This window comes from Aspergillus sydowii (assembly GCF_001890705.1).
Source record: "Aspergillus sydowii CBS 593.65 unplaced genomic scaffold ASPSYscaffold_1, whole genome shotgun sequence".
Taxonomy (NCBI): domain Eukaryota; kingdom Fungi; phylum Ascomycota; class Eurotiomycetes; order Eurotiales; family Aspergillaceae; genus Aspergillus; species Aspergillus sydowii.
In genome coordinates, this window is record NW_024467859.1 from 70,001 (window position 1) to 82,372 (window position 12,372).

The window sequence follows — 12,372 nt, forward strand, 5'->3', positions numbered from 1 at the left end:
GGAGTTGCGGGCTTAGGTGCGCCGCCGTGAACCACATAGGACTGATTTAGTTAAAGTTTGATGCTTGACTCGTTCCATTCCAAACTGGAGCAATGTGGAATCAGATTGAATGTAACTAAGAGAGGCTTTCTTATCCCGAAGGTGCGGCTCTTGTTTGGACTGAAACTATAATAGTCAATAAACTATTATAATACCATGCTTCTCCGCCTAGCAGCAATTCGTTGGCCTCGCCCTGTCCCCGTTGAACCCATCAAAGACAATGCGTTTGGGCTCTCTTGTTGATCCCCGGTGGCGAAGGTATCGGCCTTCGTAGGAAACACGGAGAGCTCGCTATTTGAGCTGCCTGAACCTGAACAAGTCGTAACCATCTCATTGTATAGGCTTTCTGCATTCATGTCACTGGTGCAATATCTCGGTATAGTGTTTCGCCCGGAAGACTTGGTGTTCGAAGAATGTCTTCGGGACTTTCGGTTCGTAACTAAAGCTGCCTGGTCCAGTTCCATGGAGATATCCGATCTGCCGTGTACAGAAAGCGGGTGATCCTTTTGAACAATATCATCGCGATGTGGCAGCATATTGCCGAATTGATCCTCTAGATCTTTTTCGCCTGGTACATATTGCTCCTGAAGTTGACCTTCCGCGTCTTCCTTTCCGCCATCAATATGTCGCGCGGAGGATTGGGGTTTCTTTTCCGGACTGACACTCAGATTTCGCTTCAAATGTTCGCCAGGCGTTTCGTCGCTAACTAAATTATGATCTTGATTTGCGATTTTGGAACCCCGAGCCTTCTTTACAGAGCTGCTCTTATGACTAGACTGTTCCTGCGGGTCCCAGTTCAAGTCTGCGTGTGTACTGGATTTTCGCGACCTATCCCCGCTGACAGCTGGTCCCAGTTCGTTCGTCGATCTTCTCATCTTATCTCGTAGGTTTGGCTCGGTATAGCTGACAACTGCGCCGCGTCGTCTTGACGGGCGACTATTAGGCATATCCGGGGTTGCGGTGATTTCGGGCTGTTCGATATCGTGGAATTGCATGGGATCACTCCCCACTTCGGTCTTCATCTCCTGCTTATTATATTTCATTTCCCTATCGTTGCTGGTGATAGGTGTGCTAGTTTTCTTCGGGGACGAACATTCGCTGCGACTCCGGTCACTTTTGGATTGCTCTGGGATCGAGTTCTCATTGTTCCCGACGATCGTATGGTTCTGATATTTGTCCTGAATTTTCGTGGTACTTGATTTTGTTGGCGAAAATATGGTGCTATTCGTGCTCTCTATTATTGTTTGCACAGTCAGTCATGACATCGTGAGGTGGAAGCTAGCTTGACATACTTGGTTCGAGTACTTTCCGCTTAGGTTGTTGTACATGGCTCTTAGCCGCCTGTTTCTGCCCAGTCTTCATTTTAAATGCGGAGTGACTATTTTGCGCAGATAGTCTCACTGGTGACTGAACAGGACGATTGAATTCAAAGTCATCCTCCTCAGCTGCTGCCGATTCAAAAAAGTTTTCTTCGTCTTCGGCTGAAAACTTGCGTTTTGCTCCACATTTCCGAGTGAATCTTGAATCAAGAAGAGATGTGGAATTTGTGTCACCATGGACTTCATTTGCTGGAATTGGACCTGGTCTTTTCTTTCTTCGTGTTTCAAGGTTGGGAGGTAGTGGGTGTTCATTTTCTGCATACCCAATCATTGCGCTCGTGTTCGCGTACCCTATGTGTGATTTTATTGACACATTGTCGCCTTCACTACCTTGTTTGGGAGATTTGGCAGAGGATTCCGATCCAGAAGAACTTGGAATATCCGTGTCGCTGTTCGACAGCTCGTGTAGCTCTTGCGCACTGCAAATCCTTTCAGCAACAGATTGGTTTCGTTTGAGAAGCATGTACGTACTTGAGTGTGCGCCTGGGGAAACACTTGTCTTCTAGTATGACGGGTAGTTTCCCATTTGCTTCAAGCTCCAAGGTTCGGTCGGGATTGGCGTCTTTAACTTGTTGAGTAAAGTTTGAGTCCTTTGGCAATTTTTTCCCCATCGGTTCGGGTTCATCCCGTGTTTTTTTGGCATAACGACGCGGCAGACTACCCAATTCTGTGATCAGGCTGCTCAGCTCAACTATTTTGCTGTCTAGCCTAGTTTTTACGTCATAGACACCGTCGTGAAGTGTTTTCGCTGTCTCAAATCGCTCCAAATCCTGCGTGAGAGCTATGACCTGCTCTCGCAGCGACACATTTTCAGAGAGTAAGTGGGAGACTTCGGACTCGAGGCTCCGAATTCGGAGTGATTGGATTGAGTTTACTCGAGCAATTTCGCGATTCTGTCGTACGAACCGTCTTTTTACTAAACAAAAATAGATATAAGCATGGCGTGACGATATTGGGGGCTTTTGGATCTTTATACGAACAAATCTCAATTGGTTCAGCCGAGGCTGTTGACTCGTTTAGACGAGCCATAATTCACGAGTGGCAGCGGCGGTAAGTATGCAATTGTAATAATCGATGGCCGCGGGCTTCACTATATTCTAAGTAGGAACCAAAGTTGCCTAATCAACTCAATCATTAGGGTGTTGGAAGCTTGAAGCTCGAACGCGTGAGAGACTGTCAAGAAGAAAGTGCAGGGAGACATTTGGATTTGAGTTGAGGCAGGTCCATGGGGCACCGCACCTACTGTTGACGATTTTCCATTATAGGAATAGCGTAAATCTCCTTTTGTTTTGCAACACTGGAAGGTGAGGCCAGTCAGTCTCGGGCCAAAAATGAGTAAACCTCCCGTCAGCGATAGTTAGCTAACTCTAACGGCCACCTTGAACGCGCACTGGTGTACTTCACTACCACGTAGTGGCTCTCTTAATTAGTGACCAAATTGCCATCACCCTACAGATATTGTGGTATTCTGCGCCACCATTCGAAATCGAGACATCCTCCCTGTTTCCCCGCTTGATTTCAACTCCCCGCCACCATGGCACATACGTCCCGCCCTACCTCCATGCTGGGCCCCGGAACATCGGCAGCGTCCCTTCGACAAGCAAGCGGTGCCGTATCTCAACAACAGTCCTCAGTTTTGGCGGCTCGCATTGCGTCGAAGAAGGCTGAATTGGATAATCTGGTTCAGCTCCGTGACATGAGCAATGGCCTCGCAAGACAGATGGAGGCTCTTCGGACTAAGCTGGAAACACTTAAAGACGGTACAGAAGGTGTGTAATTCTTAGCTTAGCATGTTATTCGCACTTGAGCTGATCCGATCTGCTTACTAACTATAAATGCTGTTCCATGTGGTTAGCCGTGGCATGCGTACTTGCAAATTGGGATAACGTCCTACGGGCAATTACCATGGCCTCAAGTATGTTTTGGGCTCTCGATCAAAGTAGTACTATTTTAACTGATGTGGTATTTGATTCAGCTAAGTTGGCAGTGCCCAAAGATCTGGCGGGGCACAAAGCGAATGCCGATAACAAAAATGATACGGAGTTGTCCTTGCCAGCGACCTTGGTTCGAATTCCTGCAATCCAACAAGACAAATCCAGCGGACAATGAACGACGTGATATTATCCTCCACAAATGAGCCTTTTTTGCACATCGTTAAAGTTATGTAACACCCGTGCGGACAGAACGGAGCTACGCTACTGATCCGCGCATTTCTTCTCAACTAAACTCCAACCAGGAGGACTACAATGCTGCCGATGGGCTCTGATTACTTGGATTTACCTTGGCCTATTTGAGATGCCCGGTAATCTACAACAAGGTGCCCGCTAATGTGCGACGTTATTAGGGTCCACCTGAGTATCAGACACAGCCAACTCCATACCGGGCATAGCGCGGTGGGTTAGGAATAACCTGAAGGTGCAAGGAATTGTGCCTTTGGGTACAATTGGACCTCGGGTTTGCCAGGTCGCTATTTTGTGTGTGTTCGATGTGGATTGACCCCGCGCATGATTGCTGAGTGTACCATACGCAGCTAGCTTCAAACTCGCTATCTCGCAAACAACACACGTCCGCCTTCGCAAAATTCTCGATTCTCGACAGGGCGTTATTTAAATTGTGCGCTTTCCTAAAAATAAATGATAAACTGAAATAAAAAGTTATACGTAACTTAACTACGTAGCTATTGAGTATGGACAGAGCTATAGTACGTATCTCGAGTCCAACAGATATCAAACTTAACCCAACAATCGGCTCATTGCGAAGGACGAGTTCGCTGGTGACGGCTTCCGAGCTTGGGACTTTATTTCACCCTCGGTGAGCCTCGCTACCAGAGGGCAGAGGCGCAAAAATCTCAATACACTTGACAGACTCATCATCCAAAGCAGTATGTACTGGGACTTAGTAGGCAGTACTGGCCGTAGACTCTTGCCATGCGATTCATGATAAACGCCAGAGGCCCCTTGGTATTTCTTCCAATTCCTTGTTAAATTACTACTCGCATGTAATTTTTACTATAATTAATATGGAAAACCAACGATTCAGGTTTTTTCCCGCGAACATCGAAGGTACATACGGAAATTCGTAGTGGTGGTTTTCCTTTTTGAGATCTCTAGTTAATGAAATTTAGATCATGGAGAGGCTGCAGATAGTGTGATATGATATGAAAAGGGTGTGTTAGTGTTTATCGAATGCTTTTTATGGTGTTGAGATGGCGGTTCAACAGAACCTGAGAAGAATGTGCAAAAAAGCGAATAATTTGAGGAGGATCAGGAATGGCTAACAGAGCTTAAATATCCTGAATCATACTCATAACTGGATGAAGTGAGATAAAAGAGGTTCTCTATTTTTGTAGAGAGGCATGGGAAGTTAACTTACAGAGTAGTCTTGGGATGTCCCTGGTGCACCAATGCACTTTAAAGCTGCAGGAGGGTGGTGAGGTACTTGTATTTATTACAGCTTATAACCCAATAACCCAATAGTTTCAAGTTTTGTATCAGCCAGATTACTATTGGTTTTTGACATGATCCATTCAAGATACATGAGCATTGTTAGGTCTTTAACAAGCAAAGTACCCTTAGATATATATTCGCAAATTTTAGCTCCCTTTGGCTTATGCTACAATATATTTTCTCTACAAACTCCATTATGGCCCCTGGGGCAAGCGATTACAAGTATGTATAATTGACGAGGTTGGGCTCCTGTAACCTCATCTGTAGTAGTTATTAATTCCCAAGGTTGTCATTTCACTTGTGCCTTGCTTACGCGATTCTTTTTTTTTTTTTTTTCCCCGGACCACTTCCCAAGTTCCCATTCTTACTTCTCATGCAGAGCGCCCGAGCCACGACGTTGACAGAGAACGAATTGCAGAATGGCATCGCTGGGACCTGTCGGGTTCGTGAACCGTACGTTGTGGGTACGTCGTTAGTACGTCCGTCACTATGTACTGGGTCAAGTTTGGGGTCTTGGACGGCCGCCTCCGCTATTTTAGGTTAAGAGCCCGCTGAGAACGCGCATCACCCGTCGGCTCATATCCACAATCCTATTGAAGCTGACGGGAGGGTCTCTCGTCACTCGACTCACTACCAACGTGGTCACAAACGGACTCCGTACTGACTGTTTGACTGTTGGACAGCTGGTTCGCCCTGGCTGGAAGTTGGGTCGCGGATGGGGCGGACTGAGGCAATAATAAATCACCCCGGGGTACTATTATTCTTTGCCGAGGGGGAGCTCTGTGCTGGACTGGCAGACTACTGCGAGGCGACGGCTAGCAGGCTGGCCAGGTTGCAAGCCGCTCTCTTCAGACAATGACCTCAATAATAGGAGGACACGAAGCGGACACTAGACGAGAACAAAATATCCCCCCATCAGTCACCACGTCAATGATGGATACTGTCTCGGAAATTGCCCACTCAATCCAAACCATCCTCATGCTGTGGTCACTTGCCAACCACAGTTCTCTCGGCCAAAGTTTGCGAGAACCTTGGGAGGAGAAGGTCGGAGAGATGAGTCGATGACCATCAAGGAGCCAGGGGCGACACGGGCGCTGAGTGGTTGGCGGTGCCCTGTCCCACCGAGATTGGTGCATGGGAAAGTTTGAAGCAAGAGAACTAATCTTGGACAGGCCTAGTGCAAGTACCACACCCACAACCCCTCTCACATTCTCCACTCCAACCACACAGTGCAAAGAACGGGATGTTCCTGACGCAATGAAAGGCGCCAGATAATCCCGCTCAGGGCATTCCAGCAGCCTTTCAGCAGCAGTTCCTATCAAAGATGATAATGTTGATTGGGAAAATCATTGCAACTAGAGCAGAAGCGTCGTAGCATGGCTGCCTTTTTGCATAATGCCTTTGGATTTTGGACTAATCGGTCTCCACTTCCATCCCCATAACGCTTTCCCCGATCATCTGAGTTGAAGTGCTCAACTTCCCCCAAGGTCGAAAACCTCTCTATAATACTGTCGGTTGCCCCTTCTCTTGCTCAGTCCTGGAGTCAGTCCCCTATCTGCTTGCCTCCCTGCATATTTCCCCGATCATCTTCATCCTATGTCGCTATGAGTTAGGGAACCCTCCTTGTGTTGGACTGCGCATGCTTGTACGACTGGTAAGGATGATAATAGATTTGGTGACGATGAGGTGACTGGAACGCATAACCTCTTGACCACAGTTTCTCCATCCATTGTGCAATATTCTTCCATTGTACTGAACTATCACGTCCTTTGACTCTTTACCGATATAATCCCTCACCGTGAATCTCATCCCTATGTCATCACCTCAGTCTTACAATATCCATCGTCCGCGCTGCAAGTCATCATCCGCTTTGTACCTCGTGCCGGAGATCAGCTCTCGCCGCTGATCCTGCTTTTTCAACAACATTCATTCCCAATCTGCTACCCAAAGGACAGTCCCATCTCTCCTCGTCAATTCGTCTAGTGCGACGGTGTCAGCCTTGCCCTATTCTCAAAACTCCCATCATGACTACCGAATGGACCCTGGACTTCTGCTTGGTCTGCGACCGACAAACGCTGGGAGGCCCGTATTGTACCCAATCGTGCAGACTCGCTGAACTCGACGTTATGCATGAACCCACATCCGCATCAACACGAGAGTTAAGAGCGGCGCTCAGGAAAAGCCCCAACCACGCGGGGCGTTGTCTGGCTACCAACCCGACTTCCAGCACAACTCAAATTTTGTCGCCGAACTCTTGCCGACCATATTATCCCAGAACAATGTCGCCGTCCTCGTCACAAACATCGTTGTCTTCTCTCCACAGCTACTCGCCACATGGCTCCCCAATATCATCGCAATCCCAGACTGAGCTACGTGATTATGCCAGCTGCTTTGACCATGTTCGCGACCTTAAAAGACGTCTCACGTCATGAATTCGCTGGCCGATCTGAAATTCTAGTGATGACTGGTGATGCTTTATTTTGGGACGAACATCTCAACTTTACTAAACTGTCCTTTCCCCGACTCTGGACCACCTACCGCCCAATACTGTCTCTATTATTTTTCTACCGCGATATACCCCTCGTTTATTCGGAAATTATTCGTTTGTTATTTTAAATTAGAACGGTGTGACATTCACCTCGCTGTCAATGCGGTATTGAAAATTGGGCTGATGATATAGGTTATGCCAGAATGACGAAAATGACCTACCTAACCACACCTCTCCCATAAGAAAGGACCAAAGAGAAGAGAAACGAAAAAGTACTGGATCTTTTGGGACGGAACTTAATCTTGTTACCCGATACATTGCATTCCTACCGATTTATACTCATACGTTTGCAATTCCTGATGGTGCGATTTTTTTTTGAGGCCACTTCTTTGCTATCAGTTCAAAGCTTTGCACTTTGAAATTGCTTTTGATAGGGTGGTGTTCCAGGAATTCGGCTAGAGATACTTGTGCCACGGATTGTAAAGAAACATCAAGAGCTATATTAGTCCGCATCGTACTATGAATGAAATTGTGCATCAATTCATTATATTGCTGGATTTTACGGTTCAACTTTGTTTAGACAAGCCATGCAAGTGGATGTCCGGATGTGTACTCCCGGACGATCTGCCTTTTCGCATTGCCTTATATAAATATAGGGCACTTTCAATTAGTATAACTCCTTGGATTCCTCCTGGATCGAAATTTCCAAACAAAGAACTCAGCCAACCCTATTAAACCCATCAAGCCAAGGCTTTGGCAAGCACTGCCTCATTCTTTGGAACAAAATTCACCTTGTACTTCTTTGGAATCGCCACTAAGCTCGACGGGTCTGAGTTCCCCTTCACAGGATGCCACTCTACCCTCTCGCTGGTAGGTTCAATGCGAAAGCTGCTCAGGGTCCGTATAAAGACAAGATACAGCTCACGATTGGCGAGAAGTGAGCCAGCACACATGCGATAGCCCATACCGTAAGTAAACATTGGCGCGTCGGGTTGCTCAAACCAGCGTTCAGGTCTGAATTCGTCCGGGTCACTCCAAACTTCAGGATCTGTTCATTGAGCCGGAAAAAAGAAATGTAAGTTAAACCTTTTTTTTGACGTTGCATGACGGCGAGGAGCAAAGTTCAGAGGAGGAAGGTCACATACCCATGTTACAGGCCCAAGAGTTGAGAAAAAAGACGGTACCCTTGGGGATCACCTTCCCCTCATAGGTAATGTCTCTGATTGATGTTCGCGGCAGTGCAAGACGAAGGACAGTATAGTATCTAAAGTAAATCAATTAGTTTTGCATTCAATTTAGTCATCATAAAGGTGTAATGGTGGTGCACTGACCTGAGGCATTCTCTGACAAGTGCCACAATATATGCGCATTTTTGGTCGTCCCCGGAGTCACATAGGGGCTGGTCCTCACTGTAGAATTCTTTGATTGCCTTTGTCGCCTTGTCCTGAATATCGGGCCGTTGAGCTAGGAGAGAAATACTCCAGGCAACAAGGGTGGTGACAGTGTCTAGTCCGCCAGATAACATGGTCAAACTGATGGAAGTAAGCTCCTCTGAGTTTAACTTGGCTTCTTTGTCAAGAATAACGTTGGCCTGAATGCAAGGCTTGTGAATACCCTTCTCCATCCGATCGTCTAGGTCACGGTTGAGCGAACTAAGATACTTGTCACGCCGGTTTCGCATTTCTTTCGCCTTGTGGGAGCTTGTGTTGAAGGGGTTGAGACGTAGAAGTGGTATGTAATCCTGTAGATTACCGGTGGTGCTTCTAAATCTGCTAATTTCCTCTTCAACTTCTGTAATTTCGTCAAAGAGCTCCTCCTCTTGAGACGCAACTCGCACTCCCCAGTTAAGAGTGAGGGCAAGACTTAAGCTAAGTCGCTGAATCATTGCCATGGGGTCGACTGGTGTTTTCCCACCATTCCCATACTTATAAAGCTCGGCCACAAATGCCTTAGACTCAACATCCAGATGGGATACATAGGAATCAACCGAAGGCCGGTTAAGGGCGGATGCTGCGCCCTTTCTGCGTCTCTTCAGCGACTCGCTATAGGGAGAGGTACCAATAGTTGTACCGGCTGTGTTTGAAACGATCTGGACACACAGTGTAAGCGACTACTCTGGACAGTGATCAAGTAAAGAAAAAAAAAAAAAAAAGATAGCTAGGCCATTCTGAACTCACTTTATGGAACGTATAGAATTCTGGTCTAGAGCTTAGAGCCTGTGCATTATGCCCAAAGAGGACTTTTGCGGATGCAGCAGAATTAATCACTATGACGGGGATATTTCCGAGTTGAATCTGATAGACGGGCCCGTATGTCTTCGACCAGATACGATATTGTTCTGCTGCATTCTCCCGGATTTGGGCGAGGTTACCGATCAGAGGCAGGCCACGAGGGCCCTTAAAGCCGGGGATGCGAGCTGAAGCCCGGACGAATTCATTGATAAAAACATAAAGGATTGGGACGGTGAAAGCGACTATAAGTAATGATTGCAGGGGATATTCGACAACTCTGCCGTTGACGAAGGACAATGCCTCTGCGATAGCCATACTGCTGTGAATTTCTCTGTTGTCTGCTTTTCTTGTGGTATGCTAGAGCTTGTTGCGTTCAAGGTGACCATGGTTGTTCGAGCGCCATGCAGATATAAGGTGCCATTCTTCCATTCCTTGTGCGAGATGACTTCGCAAAGCTCCGCCTCGAGAGGAACTTTTCCGTTTCACAGAACGCTGCGAAAAAGGTTCAAAGCGCCGAGCCCCACCCCGCATTCACCTCCAGTTTGGGATGAGCTGGGGTAATCCAGTTGAGTCTTAGATGCGCTGGTCGTGATTCGCCACTGCGACACCTTCCTCTCACCAAGAGGAACCGAGAGCATTCCGCACCCGGAACAATTTCCGCCCAGCCCCTTCTCTGCTGTAACAAAATTTGATACTTAGTCTCATGGCTGCCGCTGAAAGCCAGATCCATGTGTTTCCTCGTGAGTTCTTCGATTATTCATTTTTTCCTTGGGACTGGCCACTTCTCTGTAGGGAGCACATTAGGGAGTTCACACACACACACATACACACACACACACACACACACACACACACACACACACAAAAGGGGGGTGGGGAGGAATTGGAGATGGCAAACATGCTCACAAAATGCTTTGCCAAAGGGCCTCTCGGAAGTGGGATGGGAGCAGCTGCCCGCGGTGTGGGTTGGGCGGAAGCTTGACGGGACCACTCAAGGTTTGATTTTACCTCAATGACCTTGCGAAGCGAGTATGTTGACATCAACGATGTCGGTGAGGGGATAGTTCCTCACCTCCTCTGTCCATGTCAAAGACCAAGGTCGGCAATTCACCGTCTGTACAGTAAACGAAGTATTCAATATAGCGTCACACAAGGAAACCTCGTTTGTTCCTAACGGTAGAATGGAAAGGTGTAAACAGGCCTTACATAGCTTATTGGGAATCCATGCACTCTTTTCATATTGACTTTGTCGAGGTTTCCACAGAGTAAGGGGGTATACCGTATGTGGGGATGGTCTGCAGATCTATAGGAACAGTTACAGAGTGAAAACAGAGTGAAACATATGAGTACTGTACCTCCTTCCCCCGCAAACAGTCCTCAAAGGCGAATCGTGTAGTTAAACGGCGGAAATTTAACAAACATATATCCTCCCTAAGCTGTTGGGGCATGTCCGTAGCCCAAAGCCATCCATTGGAGAACCAGGGGGTTCTGTTTTGCCTGATGGGTATACAAGGGTTACGACTTATTTAATGCGAGAAATTACAGATTCATAAGGCTTTGAATTATAGTGAATTATCAACAACACCTTTGATCGGACATAACAATGATCATAGTTAATTTTACATACTGATGATAAGACTGAAAAAGGCGCGTCAGTTGACTCAACTTCCTGCAGCGTTGAAGGCTCACTAAGTGGGTGATGAGGCTCAAGCTGCTGTTGTGATTTGTGACTTGTGAGCCACCGCGATGCATAGTTTAACCGGGCAATGAACCGAAGGGTTGTTCTTTCTCTCAACTATGTTCTTGCGAGGCGTTTGAAGAAGGGTAATAGCAATAATTGGTTACACCTAAATTTATACACACAACCTTAGCCTTCAAGGTGATAGTCAGTGGGTCGCATCCTCAATAATACCAATCCAGGCCAGATGCACAACTCGGAGTCCATCTGCGAGGACCAAAAAGGCGCCGCCCGAGCGCCTGAACTGGTCTCCATTTAAGGACTGCAGGTGAAGAGCCTCGGAGTCTCGACCGCGAATGAAGGGGCTTGTCTCGACAGACCTGCCCTTTTGAAAGCAGCAAACTGATCACGGGATGATCAAATTTCTGATTGTTCAAATCCTGATCGCCTGGGTGACTTCTTCTTGTTGTTAGCCTGTTCCTGGATCCTGGCCCTTGGAATCTGGACTCGCGCGCCGAAAATCCTTTGCAGGTCACATGGAGGCTGGGGCACGTTGAGCGGGTTATCTTGCTGTTTCCTTGTTCTGGCTGCCGAGCGCCTGATTGGTGGGACATTCTTGGTTGACGCTGTAAGCCCGTCATTGCTCCACTGCATTTGTGCTCCAATAGTCGCATCTTTTGGAACTGCTGGAACTTGGCAGTCTGAAGGGTCAACCGGACACTGTTCACGCGGCGCCGGGAGAAACGTCATGACGCGGTATAAGAGAATGGAAGGTTACCCGGCCATTTCCATCATGACAGACTGCCCTCTCCTCGTCATCGGCTGTCGACTCCCTCATATTCCCTTGTGCATCCCTCGCAAACATACAGTCTTATTTCTTCTCATCGCGACAACTTGTTGATTCCTCCCTCCGACCACGTCTCCCTTCCTTCGGGGCTCCCGTTCTGACGCAATTGTCCCTGTTCGTTTTATTCTCGCGAGGTATGGACAGCCCGAAGTAATCTTTTGCACATTATTTGTTGTCCTCGCAAATTGCTGGCTGTCTTTTTTCTCTCTACGTAGAATTAGAATTCTAACCTATTTTCTTTAGATAAATTTTTGAGCAATACTT

The 12,372-nt window shown here is 47.3% G+C and overlaps 5 protein-coding genes across 5 annotated transcripts; 2 read left to right on the forward strand and 3 right to left on the reverse strand.

Moving 5' to 3' along the window:
- Window positions 1-185: 185 nt before the first annotated feature.
- On the reverse strand, window positions 186-2,447 carry ASPSYDRAFT_25342 (shugoshin family protein; the record flags this gene model as incomplete). Its single annotated transcript, XM_040844150.1, has 4 exons — window positions 186-1,273; window positions 1,332-1,837; window positions 1,890-2,334; window positions 2,399-2,447. The coding sequence occupies 4 exons, from the start codon at window positions 2,445-2,447 to the stop codon at window positions 186-188; spliced, it is 2,088 nt and encodes a 695-aa protein (XP_040707052.1).
- A 272-nt stretch (window positions 2,448-2,719) lies between these two features.
- On the forward strand, window positions 2,720-3,469 carry ASPSYDRAFT_37770 (uncharacterized protein). The gene has a single exon (XM_040845567.1). It carries the CDS (start codon window positions 2,953-2,955, stop codon window positions 3,193-3,195), a length of 243 nt encoding a protein of 80 aa, XP_040707053.1. The 5' UTR covers window positions 2,720-2,952; the 3' UTR covers window positions 3,196-3,469.
- Window positions 3,470-6,409: 2,940 nt separating this feature from the next.
- On the forward strand, window positions 6,410-7,466 carry ASPSYDRAFT_216304 (uncharacterized protein). Its single transcript, XM_040844105.1, has 2 exons — window positions 6,410-6,518; window positions 6,582-7,466. The coding sequence occupies exon 2, from the start codon at window positions 6,889-6,891 to the stop codon at window positions 7,294-7,296; it is 408 nt and encodes a 135-aa protein (XP_040707054.1). The 5' UTR covers window positions 6,410-6,518; window positions 6,582-6,888; the 3' UTR covers window positions 7,297-7,466.
- Window positions 7,467-8,092: 626 nt separating this feature from the next.
- Window positions 8,093-9,898, reverse strand: ASPSYDRAFT_83327 (cytochrome P450; the record flags this gene model as incomplete). The annotated part of the gene is made up of 4 exons (XM_040851210.1): window positions 8,093-8,400; window positions 8,498-8,616; window positions 8,684-9,441; window positions 9,530-9,898. 4 exons carry the CDS (start codon window positions 9,896-9,898, stop codon window positions 8,093-8,095), a joined length of 1,554 nt encoding a protein of 517 aa, XP_040707055.1.
- A 398-nt stretch (window positions 9,899-10,296) lies between these two features.
- On the reverse strand, window positions 10,297-11,098 carry ASPSYDRAFT_37776 (uncharacterized protein). The gene is made up of 3 exons (XM_040845568.1): window positions 10,939-11,098; window positions 10,648-10,886; window positions 10,297-10,579 (listed from the first exon to the last, which is right to left on the reverse strand). The coding sequence occupies exons 1-3, from the start codon at window positions 11,029-11,031 to the stop codon at window positions 10,486-10,488; spliced, it is 426 nt and encodes a 141-aa protein (XP_040707056.1). The 5' UTR covers window positions 11,032-11,098; the 3' UTR covers window positions 10,297-10,485.
- Window positions 11,099-12,372: the final 1,274 nt, after the last annotated feature.

What these genes read in the sequence shown, in the direction of transcription:
- ASPSYDRAFT_216304 (XM_040844105.1), top strand. Translation starts at nt 6,889, where the DNA reads ATGACTACCGAATGGACCCTGGACTTCTGCTTGGTCTGCGACCGACAA.
- ASPSYDRAFT_37770 (XM_040845567.1), top strand. Translation starts at nt 2,953, where the DNA reads ATGGCACATACGTCCCGCCCTACCTCCATGCTGGGCCCCGGAACATCG.
- ASPSYDRAFT_37776 (XM_040845568.1), bottom strand. Translation starts at nt 11,031, where the DNA reads ATGCCCCAACAGCTTAGGGAGGATATATGTTTGTTAAATTTCCGCCGT. An exon ending in ACTGTTTGCGGGGGAAGGAG is followed by an intron (nt 10,887 to 10,938) that starts GTACAGTACTCA and finishes CTGTTCCTATAG; the next exon opens with ATCTGCAGACCATCCCCACA. An exon ending in TGGACAGAGGAGGTGAGGAA is followed by an intron (nt 10,580 to 10,647) that starts CTATCCCCTCAC and finishes GTAAAATCAAAC; the next exon opens with CTTGAGTGGTCCCGTCAAGC.